General features: G+C 37.5%; 3 protein-coding genes across 5 annotated transcripts; all 3 read right to left on the minus strand.

The window, feature by feature from the left end:
- On the minus strand, window positions 1-2,042 carry LOC133873989 (1-aminocyclopropane-1-carboxylate oxidase homolog 1-like). Its single transcript, XM_062311810.1, has 3 exons — window positions 1,385-2,042; window positions 974-1,295; window positions 1-446 (listed from the first exon to the last, which is right to left on the minus strand). The coding sequence occupies exons 1-3, from the start codon at window positions 1,945-1,947 to the stop codon at window positions 183-185; spliced, it is 1,149 nt and encodes a 382-aa protein (XP_062167794.1). The 5' UTR covers window positions 1,948-2,042; the 3' UTR covers window positions 1-182.
- A 4,281-nt stretch (window positions 2,043-6,323) lies between these two features.
- On the minus strand, window positions 6,324-8,173 carry LOC133873999 (1-aminocyclopropane-1-carboxylate oxidase homolog 1-like). 3 transcript variants are annotated; one of them, XM_062311821.1, is made up of 3 exons: window positions 7,558-8,165; window positions 7,143-7,464; window positions 6,324-6,818 (listed from the first exon to the last, which is right to left on the minus strand). In XM_062311821.1, exons 1-3 carry the CDS (start codon window positions 8,103-8,105, stop codon window positions 6,561-6,563), a joined length of 1,128 nt encoding a protein of 375 aa, XP_062167805.1. In that variant the 5' UTR covers window positions 8,106-8,165; the 3' UTR covers window positions 6,324-6,560. The 3 variants fall into 3 exon arrangements, with proteins under 3 accessions (XP_062167805.1, XP_062167814.1, XP_062167822.1); XM_062311830.1 differs by having other exon boundaries at window positions 7,561-8,161; XM_062311838.1 differs by having other exon boundaries at window positions 6,591-6,780; window positions 7,558-8,173.
- A 1,576-nt stretch (window positions 8,174-9,749) lies between these two features.
- On the minus strand, window positions 9,750-11,725 carry LOC133874018 (1-aminocyclopropane-1-carboxylate oxidase homolog 1-like). Its single transcript, XM_062311849.1, has 3 exons — window positions 11,030-11,725; window positions 10,382-10,703; window positions 9,750-10,053 (listed from the first exon to the last, which is right to left on the minus strand). Exons 1-3 carry the CDS (start codon window positions 11,575-11,577, stop codon window positions 9,802-9,804), a joined length of 1,122 nt encoding a protein of 373 aa, XP_062167833.1. The 5' UTR covers window positions 11,578-11,725; the 3' UTR covers window positions 9,750-9,801.
- Between the last annotated feature and the right edge of the window lie 714 nt (window positions 11,726-12,439).

Raw genomic sequence — 12,439 nt, forward strand, 5'->3', positions numbered from 1 at the left:
TTTATTCAAGTATTCCATATTCGAGCTTTGGAAAATAGAAGTTTAAATATGCAACACGTACATTAGACAAAGGCAAGCACATTGAAGCTAGACAGTCTTAACATGTACATATTGGAGCAACAGTCGAAAATCAGAGTTGCAGTTCAACAAAATAAATGAACCATATTCATCCATGACCTACTTCAAATTTTGAAATATTCTAGTCCAGAGGTCCCATCCAGCCCTTTCGAGTAAATATAAGTAACATAATCTTTTAGGGTGGTTTCCCTGTAGATTGGGGGGTGTTCTTCTGATAGCAGCTCCTTGATTGGTCCATACAACCTAGGACTGATGGTAGTTTCTTGCTTGAAATGTGTTCTGAAAAAACTAGCCACAGAGATTCTTGGACCAATGTTCTTTGCCAGTACTCTGTGAAACACGCTTTTGAACTTATCGTTGGAGATTAGCTGCACAGAGAGACATTAAAAAAGAGAACCTTCTTATCAGTTCAAATGATTGCTACAAGATATTCCCATGTTCTTGCCGTTGACAGATTTTAGATTTGATTCAATGTTGAGTCCATCGGATATTTATGTACAATTGAACCAATTAATTAGAATTGGAGGAACAATAATCTTTTTGGGTAAGTGAAGTGAGGAACCATAATCAATATAGAAAATGCTTGGCATAATTTTTTTTTTTACGACTTTTGACACGTGTTTATTAGAGGGTGTTGAAGAGTGTTGAATGCTTATAACTTTTGACTTCAATCTCACATGTTGGCATGTGTTAAAAGTTGTATGTGTAGCATTATTCATCAATATAACCAATGATGGATTGCAAGGATGGCTTAGCAATAAACATATATGCATTTTGAGTAATGCTAAAAACTACAATTTTTATCTTACAATTATCTAATAATGCTGACGCGACAGTACAAATTAACCAATCTTTAGATCAGTCATTATTAAAAAGTGGGTTGAAAATTACTTGCCTGCATCATATCTCCCAGGTTTATAACCAAAGACCCCGGAATGGGAGTGACAGTGACCCATTGATTTTGATGTAGGACCTGAAGGCCACCTATTTGGTCTTGTAAAACGACAGTGAGGAAGGCACTGTCGGTGTGTTTGGTGAGGCCCAAAGTCAAATCTGGTTCGGGGCATGGTGGATAGTAATGGCCCAAAACATAAAGTCCCTCGGCGCAACCCATGTCTTTGAGGTGGTTTGGTTCGAGCCCAAGAGCGTCCGACAGCAGCTCGAATATAGTAAGGCCTAATCTTATTACTGCGTTCGAGTAATCAATCATTATATCTCTGCAAATCGATCAATATTACATGAGTTAGAAAATCATGAATGAAACAATTATGGCACTAATTAAAGGTGTTATGGTATTATCAAAAACCTGCACACTTGTGGCAATTCTTCAGGCTTGGGTGGAGAAGGAGCTGTAACACAATATATGGTATCCCTCCAATTAGCTGCTCTTGCTTGATATAAATCAAAATTGGTGTTATATGCAACACTTTTCGTTTCATCGCGCGTATAGAATTCTTTCTTAACGTCGTAGTCTTGCTCGTGAAACCTGCGAACCCCATCGATCATCTCATCCAGCAGAGTTACCTCAATTCCATGATTAACAACCTGAAAGAAACCCCACTTCTCACATGCATCTCGGATTTCTTCAACTATGGTTGCACGTTGACCAGCATCTTTGCCGATGCCTTCAAAGTCTATGATTGGAATGCTGAACTTGGGGTCGGAGGAGGAGCAGCCTGAATCATTATGTTGCTGATCACCATGGATGAATATCCGCGGGATCTTTGCTACCCCTGCATCTGCGAGTCCCTTTACCCCAGCTTTTGACTCATCAAAAGCCTTCAGTTCACTGATCCGTTCATATTTGGATTCCTCCCTTTCTGCCTGAAATTCGAGTGAGCTTGTGGCCTCCATTTCTTTTTTCCTCATCTAATGCTATGAAGCATCAATAGATGTGCTTGTATACGGCTGCTCTTGCATGTGCAGTAAAAAGAATCTTTCTTTCTTTTTTTCAAGGAGGGATATCGAGGACAGGAAAGAAATGACAAAGTGCAACTGCATTTTTGTCTTTTAACTGGATCAGAGAACAAGACAAAGAATAAAAAAAGAGCTGATCACTTAGAGTGGCTAACAATTAGCCACGTGTATTAAAATACAAGTGGCTAACATTGGCCACGTGTATTTAAATACGCGTGGCTAAATGTATATATATATATATATATAAATTATATATTTTTCTTGATACGTGTTAAGAATACACGTTGCCAAAATCAAAAATATTGCTTTAAAAAAAAGAAGAAGAAAAGAACCTTTTTTTTTTTTTTCTTCCTAATACGTATACGATATACCTATACGAAACACATGCAGAACCAACTCGTCCCCCACTTAGAACTGGCCGGCCGGAGTTTGGAGAGATAGAGAGAGATACAGAGACAGAGAGAGATACAGAGAGAGAGAGCAAGAGACGTCGGGAAGGCCGGAGGGAAGGCCGACCACGCGGTGGTCGGGAAGCTGGCCGGTGGTCCAGTATTGACGGAGAGAGAGAGAGAGAGAGAGAGAGAGAGAGAGCGAGCAAGAGACGTCGGGAAGGCCAGAGGGAAGGCCGACCACGCGGTGGTCGGGAAGCTGGCCGGTGGTCCAGTATTGACGGAGAGAGAGAGAGAGAGAGAGAGAGAGAGAGAGAGCGAGAGACAGAGAGCGAGAGAGAGAGAGGGAGCAAGAGACGTCGGGAAGGCCGGAGGGAAGGCCGACCACGCGGTGGTCGGGAAGTTGGCCGGTGGTCCAGTATTGACGGAGAGAGAGAGAGAGAGAGATGCAGTGCTGACGGAGAGAGCTGGCCGGCGATGCAGTACTGACGGAAAGAGAGAGAGAGAGAGCGATACAGAGAGAGTGAGAGAGAGCGATACAGTGAGAGAGAGAGAGAAAGAACAGTGAGAGCGCGCAGAAAGAGAGAGAGCGAGAGATAAAAGAGTATATAACGATTTTTTTTTTCTTTTTGAAACTTAAATTAAGAATGGTCATCAGGTGGGCGCGGGACAATTCCCGCGCGCCTACCTACACCAATTCTGGCCACGTGGCGTAAAGCCACGTGGCCAATTCTCTGGTATATATATATATATATATATATATATATATATATATAGATATATATTTTTTTATCAAAACCTTAATAAAATTTGTTTTTATTAATATATATTTGATATTTGCAATTGGCCACGTGTATTAATTACACGTGGCTAATTGGACACGTGTAATTAATACTCGTGGCTAATTGGCCACGTGTAATTAATACACGTGGCTAATTGCAAATATAAATATAAAAAAATTATAAAAAATATAAATATTTTAGCCACGCATATTAATTACACGTGGCTAATTGGACACGTGTAATTAATACTCGTGGCTAACTGGCCACGTGTAATTAATACACGTGGCTAATTGCAAATATAAATATAAAAAATATAAATATTTTAGCCACGCGTATTAATTATACGCGGCTAATTGGACAAGTGTAATTAATACTCGTGGCTAATTGGCTACGTGTAATTAATACACGTGGCTAATTGCAAATATAAATATAAAAAAATTATAAAAAAATATAAATATTTTAGCCACGCGTATTAATACACGTGGCCAAGTGGCTACGCGTAAAAATACACGTGGCTACTTGGCCACGCGTATTAAAAACGCGTGGCCAAGTAGCCACGTGTAATAAATACACGTGGCTAACTGTCATCTAGCCACGTGGCTACAGTAACCGTAACTGTCATCTAGCCACGTGGCTACGTGGCTAATTGTATGTTTTTTTGTAGTGTATGTATTAAATTGTACAATATATTAGTCTATTTGTTGTTGAAAAAGGTGAGTGAATGAAGAGAAATACACTGTATACAAAATAAATAAATAAATTAATATATAAGAGGAGTTAATATGGTAGGTAATAAGGAATTTTACCATAATATGTTGAGAATATTATGAAGATATATTTTCTCGCACAATTGTAGTAATATTTTAACATTCCCTCAAACTCGAGGTGACGAAGCCCGCTTGAGTTTGAAAACAAGATCACAAGGTCGTCCAAGCAGATGAGATTTCCTGAATATGTGGGCAAGCTGATATTCAAATGAGACTAATCGTAGATGTAAAGTGCCCAATTGAGGATGATGCTTTATGAAGTGACAATCAATTTTTGAAAAATATCATTATGCATGCACGTGCAAATATGTATGGCACTTCGATTGTCACAACAAATAAGAGAAACAGCATTTTGAGGGGCACCCATGTCTGTCAAAAGCCAGCGTAACCACAAAATTTCAAAGGTAGTGTCAGCAAGAGCGCGATAATCAGCCTCAATGCTAGATTGTGCACAGATTGTATCTTACTGTGCCAAGATATCAAAGAAGTTCCAAATAAGCAATAGTAACCGGTGGTTGAGTGGTAGTATGTGGGATCATCAGCCCAATTAGCATCGAAATAGCTAGGCACGGAGTTCAAAGGACCAATGTGCAGAGAAGTGAAGTCCATGAAATAAAGGCTATGTTTGGCAATGAACATGCCATGCCACGGTAGTGGGCAACCATTTTTTTTATCTTTTTTTTTTCTCACTTTTTCACATTTTTCAATAACAATCAACATCAAAACATTCTCACTTTTTTTACTTTTTATGTCACATCAATAATTTTTTTATTATTATTCAAACAAAAAATTCACTAAAAATACATAACTTTTTCACTTTTTTATACAAATTTTTTTACTTTATATTACATCTATTACTTTTTATCAACTCCAAAAAATAACAATCCACTATTCTGTCATGGCAAATCACTTGCCAAACACTGCTTGAGTTCTCTTGACATAGTGCGAAATTTGAAGAACTGCAATGTAAGAGGAAGAGTGAAGAACACTCATAATTAACTAACCATATGATCAACAACATAGGAAATATTTGGCCATGTGACTGCTAGATAGATAAAACTGCCAACAAACTGCTTGTAGAGAGTGGCATTTGTTAGAGGTTCACCATTAGTAGCAAGAAGCTTGACATTCGTCTTGAGAGAATTGCTACTCATCTTACTGTCCCTCAAACCTAACCTAAAAAGTATATCAAAAGCATAGTTTGCCTGAGAAAGATAATAGCTATCTACATCAAAAATAACCTCTAGGCCAAGAAAGTAACAGAGTGTCCGATCCCTAAGTCGTTCATTTCAAAATTCTAATAATTATAATGTAAGGACAATGAGAGTTGCTAGACTTACACCAACTCTCCACTCCCAAACCTTGCTATTCTGGTGTGACGTATGCCAAATTAGAGAGTATAGGTTTGGAAGTGAAGAGTGGGTGTAAGTCTAGTATTTTTCAAGGACAATTGGCCTTGAGAATGCAAAATTCAATCAAAAATTTTAAAAGAGGATAACTTCATAAAAAAATTGTGGTGAATTCATGACCCCTTTAACATACAAGCTGGACAGTTTTGTTATATGGGTGTTTGCTAGAATTTCAAGTAGAATGAGGAACTAAGCTTCTTTTTAGAGTTGGATCATAGGTTTAAGTTTAGATTTAATTATGGTGAATACAGCAAATTACAGGTTCCTCTATGATAGTTTATTGTACAAGTTAGTTTGAAGTTTTGGTGAGGAACTAAGCTTCTTGTTATGTGATTTGTTGGATTGGAGTTTGGATATAAATAAAAGAGGAATCCAAGGGCTATGTAGAGATTTCAATCTTGGAAATCCGATCATATAGTTGAGTTTAGGGACTTTTAATGTTAGATAAAAGTAATAGAAAGTAGAAAAAATGAAATATTCCTAAAATACGTTACAACGTCACTTTCCTTAATTAAGAAATTATTTGCCCCCATCAGAAATGTTATGCAAAGGGTTACAATAAATATTTCTCAATGATATAATAGAGCCCAAAAATTTTTTGTTGTTTAATTGCATTTTGCATAAAACTAAACTAAACTCGAATACCCTCAAATTTGAACACGCATATCTTCTCCTATTTTGTTCATGAAGTAGAAAGTTTGATCTACATCAATAAACATCTCAAAAGGATGACGGGCAGTATTAAAGTATATGCCCATTTTGTTCTTCCCAAAACTTCCATCTGCAAGATGTGTTGAAAGTTGTTTCTGTAACGGCAGTTATACATCCATTCAGGCTTTGCCACTCCATGCTTTTATTGTCGTGCCTTGACAGCTCCCAAATAATGCTATGTAAGACATACATATAAAGTGCCCCATCAATTGCTACAAAGTTCTGCAGTAACTTGCATCATGAAAAGGTTTCACTTGTAACAACCGTAGCAAGTGAAACATAACAACATTAAAAACAACAATTTCTTCAAGTAATCCATATTCGAGCTTTGAACAATAGAAGTTCAAATCTGTTACACATTAGACACGCTTTATATATATATGCAGACTATAGGCAAGCACAATAAGGCTAGACAGTCTTAACATGTACATTGGAGCAACGTAAACAGTCGAAAATCAGAGTGGAAGTTCAACAAAATAAATGAACCATATTCATCTATGACCGACTTCAAATTTTGAAATATTCTAGTCCAGAGGTCCCATCTAGCCCTTTCGAGTAAAAATGAGTAACATAATCTTTTACGGTGGTTTCCCTGTAGATTGGGGGGTGTTCTTCTGATAGCAGCTCCTTGATTGGTCCATACAGCCTGGGGGTAATCTCTCCCTTGAAATGTGTTCTAAAAAGACTAGCCACGGAGATTCTTGGACCTACGTTCTTTGCCAATACTCTGTGAAATACACTTTTGAACTTATCGTTGGAGATCAACTGCACAAAGATACATCAAAACTAAAACAACATGTACAATTGAACCAATTTTATCTCGCCATGGACGGATTTTAGCTCTGGGTTCAGTGTTGAATCGATTAGATGTATATGTACAATTGAACCATTTTATTTTTTTAATTTAAAACCAATTTGAATTTGAGGAACAATAATCAATGTAACATACACTGGATTGCAAAGCCCGCTTGTCAATATACGTACGTGAGAAATCTTGCCTTTTGACGCATGGACATGCAAAAATGTAAATTACATTATGTTCCATATCACAGTTTTATTTTTTGATGCAATCGAATGAAAATTACTTGCCTGAATCATGTCTCCCAGGTTTACAACCAAAGACCCCGGAATGGGGGTAACAGTGACCCATTGATTTTGATGTAAGACTTGAAGGCCACCTATTTGATCTTGTAAAACGACATTGAGGAATCCACTATCTGTATGTTTGCTGAATCCCAAAGTCAAATCTGGTTCGAGGCATGGTGGATAGTAATGGCCCAAAACATAAAGTCCCTCGGCGCAACCCATGTCTTTGAGGTGGTTGGGTTCGAGCCCAAGAGCTTCCGACAGCAGCTCGAATATAGTAAGGCCTAATCTTATTACTGCGTTCGAGTAATCAATCATTATATCTCTGCAAATCGATCAATATTACATGAGTTAGAAAATCATGAATGAAACAATTATGGCACTAATAATTAAAGGTATTATGGTATTACATATCAACAACCTGCACACTTGTGGCAATTCTTCAGGCTTGGGTGGAGAAGGAGCCGTAGCACAATATATGGTATCCCTCCAGTTAGCTGCTGGTGCTTGATAGAAATCGAAATTGGTGTTATATGTCACACTTTTGGTTTCATCGCGCGTATAAAACTCTTTCTTAACGTCGTAGTCTTGCTCGTGAAATCTGCGAACCCCATCGATCATCTCATCCAGCAAAGTTACCTCAATTCCATGATTAACAACCTGAAAGAAACCCCATCTCTCACATGCATCTCTGATTTCTTTAACAATCTTAGCACGTTGACGAGCATCTTTGTCGATGCCTTCAAAGTCTATGATTGGAATGCTGAACTTGGGGTCGGAGAAGGAGGTGCCTGAATCATTATGTTGCTCAGAGTGATGGATGAATATCCGCGGGATCTTTGCTATCCCTGCATCTGCGAGTCCCTTTACCCCAGCTTTTGACTCATCAAAAGCCTTCAGTTCACTGATCCGATCATATTTGGATTTCCTTTCTGCCTGAAATTCTAGTGAGTTTGTGGCCTCCATTTTTTTCTTTTCCTTATCTTAATGCTAGGAAGCAATAATAGATGTGCTTGTATATGGCTCTTGCATGTGGAGTAAAAAGAATCTTTCTTTTTTCAAGGAGGGATAATAAGGGCAGGAAAGAAATGACAAAGTACAATCACATTTTTGTCTTTTAACTGGATTAGAGAAATAGAGGAAAAAAAAAAAAACTGATCACTAGTTAGAGTTGTCTCGATCGTGTCAGCACTAACACACAAAGTGCATACTGATTTTGGTTGAATTGATCGAACGTATTCATTTCATATCACTTTAGTCTCTGTACTTTGTGATTGGTCTCACTAGTCACTGCATTGGTTTTTCGCATGCACACATGCATTCATTCATCATTTCATCTAATTATCATACATTGTGTTCATATTACAGTTGGCTATTTTGCACAGTAAGTTCATATGGTCACACACATTGCATTTGACTTATGCTAGCTTGGCTTCACTTTGTCTCATATTTTGACACCTAGGCACTTCAGTCTTCAGGTCTTGTGCATCACCCATTGGCCCATTAACTGTGTCCGTTTGTATGGGTGATTAATGACTGTATTGCTTGGATGCATGTTTGATTGTGGTATCTACTGATGCTGCTGCAGCAGGATGGAGTAGCTCTCCCGCATCAGCGTGCAGCTGGCTCGGATTGACGTACACTACAACAACATGTGAAAGACAAGTAGCTCTCCCTCCCGTATGCTTTTTTTAGCATTTTGGGAGTATATGTAATTGGTTCTAATTAAAATAATATATTTATTTGACTACTCTTTCCCTTCTTAAACTTGAATTATATATTCATAATCTTCAATCTTTTAGCCAACTTTGTGCTACAGTATTTGTCCAAAATTTCAGAATTCGTCTCTGGTTTCCAGTGTCATCGACGGCCCTTCACTCGTTCAATTCTTTTTTCTTTTACCAGGGACAAGACACTTGAATTGGGGTTGGTGCAAATAACGATTAATCAAGACTTGGCCATGTGCAAAAGGGTTTTCAGCTAACCCACTTAGGAATAAGCAAGATGGCACAGTGGTTACAACGTACTGGTGACTGTAGGGAGCAACCCTCCATTGCTGGGGAATTTTTTGAAAATTTTGAGGAGATCGAACGAAACGGTATTTTATCTTGTCGAATTTGAGCTCAGTGATATAGCACCGAGCTCAAATTCCAGATCCATGCAAGACACAAAATGGAGGCAAATCTGTGTGAATAAAACCATTAATATTTTCATAATTTAAAATTATATTATTTGTTTTTTTAAAAAAATTATAGTGTAGTGTCATTTCTATTCAAACAACACTATTGGGTGTCGTTTGAAGTTTGAACAGTAAACATCCTGAATTAAAATTCTCGACGCTATGTTTAACGTCGTTTAGCAAACAGCATTAAACTGTTAATGACATTTTTTGGGCATTAAGTGTCACTAAAAAAAATGTCACTAAATCCTCGAGTGAAACAGATAACATTAAAAACAACAATTTTCGGCAAGCAATCCATATTCGAGTTTTGGACAATGGAAGTTCCAATATGTTACACATTAGACACGCTTTATATGCAGACTATAGGCAAGCACAGTGAAGCTAGACAGTCTTAACAAGTACTTTAGAGCAAGAGTCGAAAGTCAGAGTTGAAGCTCAACAAAATAAATGAACCATATATATTCATATATTTAGCCGACTTCAAAGTTTCAAATATTCTAGTCCTGAGGTCCCATCTTCACCCTTCGGGTAAATATGAATAACATAATCTTTTAGGGTGGTTTCCCTGTAGATTGGGGGGTGTTCTTCCGATAGCAGCTCCATGATGGGTCCATACAACCTTGGGGTAGTCTTTAGGTTGAAATGTAAAAAACTAGCCACTGAGACTCTTGGGCCCATGTTCTTTGCCAGTACTCTGTGAAACACGCTTTTGAACTTATCGTTGGAGATCAGCTGCACAAAGAGACACCAAAACTAAGAGAGCATTTTTATGATCAGTTCAACATATGATTGGAACAAGACATTCCCATGTATTTATCCGAAGGGTACATGTTCTTGCCATGGACAGATTTAAGCTCTGGGTTCAATGTTGAGTCAATCTGGTATATATATATATATATGTACAATTGAACCGACTAGAATTTGAGGAACAATAATCTTTTTGGGTAAGTGAATTGAGGAACCATAACCATACAATTGTTTTACAGTCAATTTTCATTTTTATGTCACATTAACAATCATAACCATAATGTTTCATTTTTAAAGCATGAAAATTACTTGCCTGCATCATATCTCCCAGGTTTACAATCAAAGACCCCGGAATGGGAGTGACAGTGACCCATTGATTTTGATGTAGGACCTGAAGGCCACCTATTTGGTCTTGTAAAACGACAGTGAGGAATGTACTGTCGGTGTGTTTGGTGAGGCCCAAAGTCAAATCTGGTTCGGGGCATGGTGGATAGTAATGGCCCAAAACATAAAGTCCATCGGCACAACCCATGTCTTTGAGGTGGTTCGGTTCGAGCCCAAGAGCTTCCGACAGCAACTCGAATATAGTAAGGCCTAATCTTATTACTTCGTTCGAGTAATCAATCATTATATCTCTGCAAATCGATCAATGCATGACTTAGAAAATCATGAACGAAACAACTACGGCACTAACTAAAATTCTCTATTCTTGCCTAAGAAGTTAGAAACAATGACTAGCTATACTGAACATACATTATTTGATCAATTTCCACAAAAAAAAGAAAGAAAAGAAAAGCTCAAGAGTTGTGAATCTTTACAAGTACTAATATCCAGCAGATCCAACCTAAATCCATCGATCTTAATCTTGCCTTCAGCTCATTGGCTTTAGGAAATTAAAAATAAAAATAATTCAAATCGGAGATGCAAAAGGTAATATGGTATTATGAACAGAACAACAAACCTGCATACTTGAGGCAATTCTTCAGGCTTGGGTGGAGAAGGAGCTGTAGCACAATATATGGTATCCCTCCAAGTAGCTGCTCCTGCTTGGTATAAATCGAAGTTGGTGTTATATGTCACACTTTTCGTTACATCGCGTGTATAGAATTCTTTCTTAACGTCGTAGTCTTGCTCGTGAAACCTGCGAACCCCATCGATCATCTCATCCAGCAAGGTTACCTCAATTCCATGATTAACAACCTGAAAGAAACCCCACTTCTCACATGCATCTTGGATTTCTTTAACTATCTTAGCACGTTGACCAGCATCTTTGTCGATGCCTTCAAAGTCTATGATTGGAATGCTGAACTTTGGGTCGGAGGAGGAGGAGCCGCGGCCTGAATCATTATGTTGCCGATCATGGATGAATATCCGCGGGATCTTTGTTACCCCAGCATCTGCGAGCCCCTTCACCCCAGCTTTTGTCTCATCGAAAGCCTTCAGTTCACTGATCCGATCATATTCGGATTCCTTTTCTGCCTGAAATTCGAGGGAGCTTGTGCCCTCCATTCTGTGTTTTTTATTTTATTTATTTATTTATGTAATGCTATGAAGCAATTGATGTGCTTGTATACAGCTCTTGTCGAGTGAAAACAAAAACAATTAATCCTACTTTTTCAAGAAGGGATAACAAGGCCGAGAAGAAAGAACTGACAAAGTACAAACACATTTTTGTCTTTTAAGGGGATATAGAAAATGTTGGGACAGTTTTCCATGTTACGAAAATTAATGTAAAAAGTATATATTCTTTTTTTTTTTTTAATAGAGTTTGTTTTTTACAATTTTTTTTAATAGTAATAATAAAAAAAATGTGAGAAAAAACACATACTATTTTATTAAACTGATTTTTAAGAATTAATTACATAATTAAGATTGATTTAAAAATAAATTGGCAATATCAAATTAAATGAAAAAAAAGAAAGACAAAGAATACCAAATAATAGAGTCCGTACGTACGTTGTAAGCCTTGCTCTTCAAGGAAGGGATATATCTGTACGTACACATACAATTTAAATAACGTGTCAGAAGAACAATTAGAATATATTATAAACAAATGAAATACGAAGAAAAATCAGCTGAAAAAATTCGTGTGCCACAAAACTTTTTTCGCGATAAGACTGACCAAAGGCAAAGTAGCATAACAAGGATGTGTTTGGATTTGCAAACGTCAAAATGGCATTAAATGCATAGAATTTGCCAGCTCAAAATGTTTTTTCCTGATTAGGACATCAGAAGCCAAATCATTGACTTTATCCAATAATACAGCGTTCGCTACTGGCTGGGGATGAAAAATGTTAGAATATTTACTGTGGTTTTTTTTAAGATATTTTTGTGCTGATTTAACGTAGAAGAAAAGATAAATAAAAAGAGA

Source organism: Alnus glutinosa, chromosome 1, assembly GCF_958979055.1.
Source record: "Alnus glutinosa chromosome 1, dhAlnGlut1.1, whole genome shotgun sequence".
NCBI lineage: Eukaryota > Viridiplantae > Streptophyta > Magnoliopsida > Fagales > Betulaceae > Alnus > Alnus glutinosa.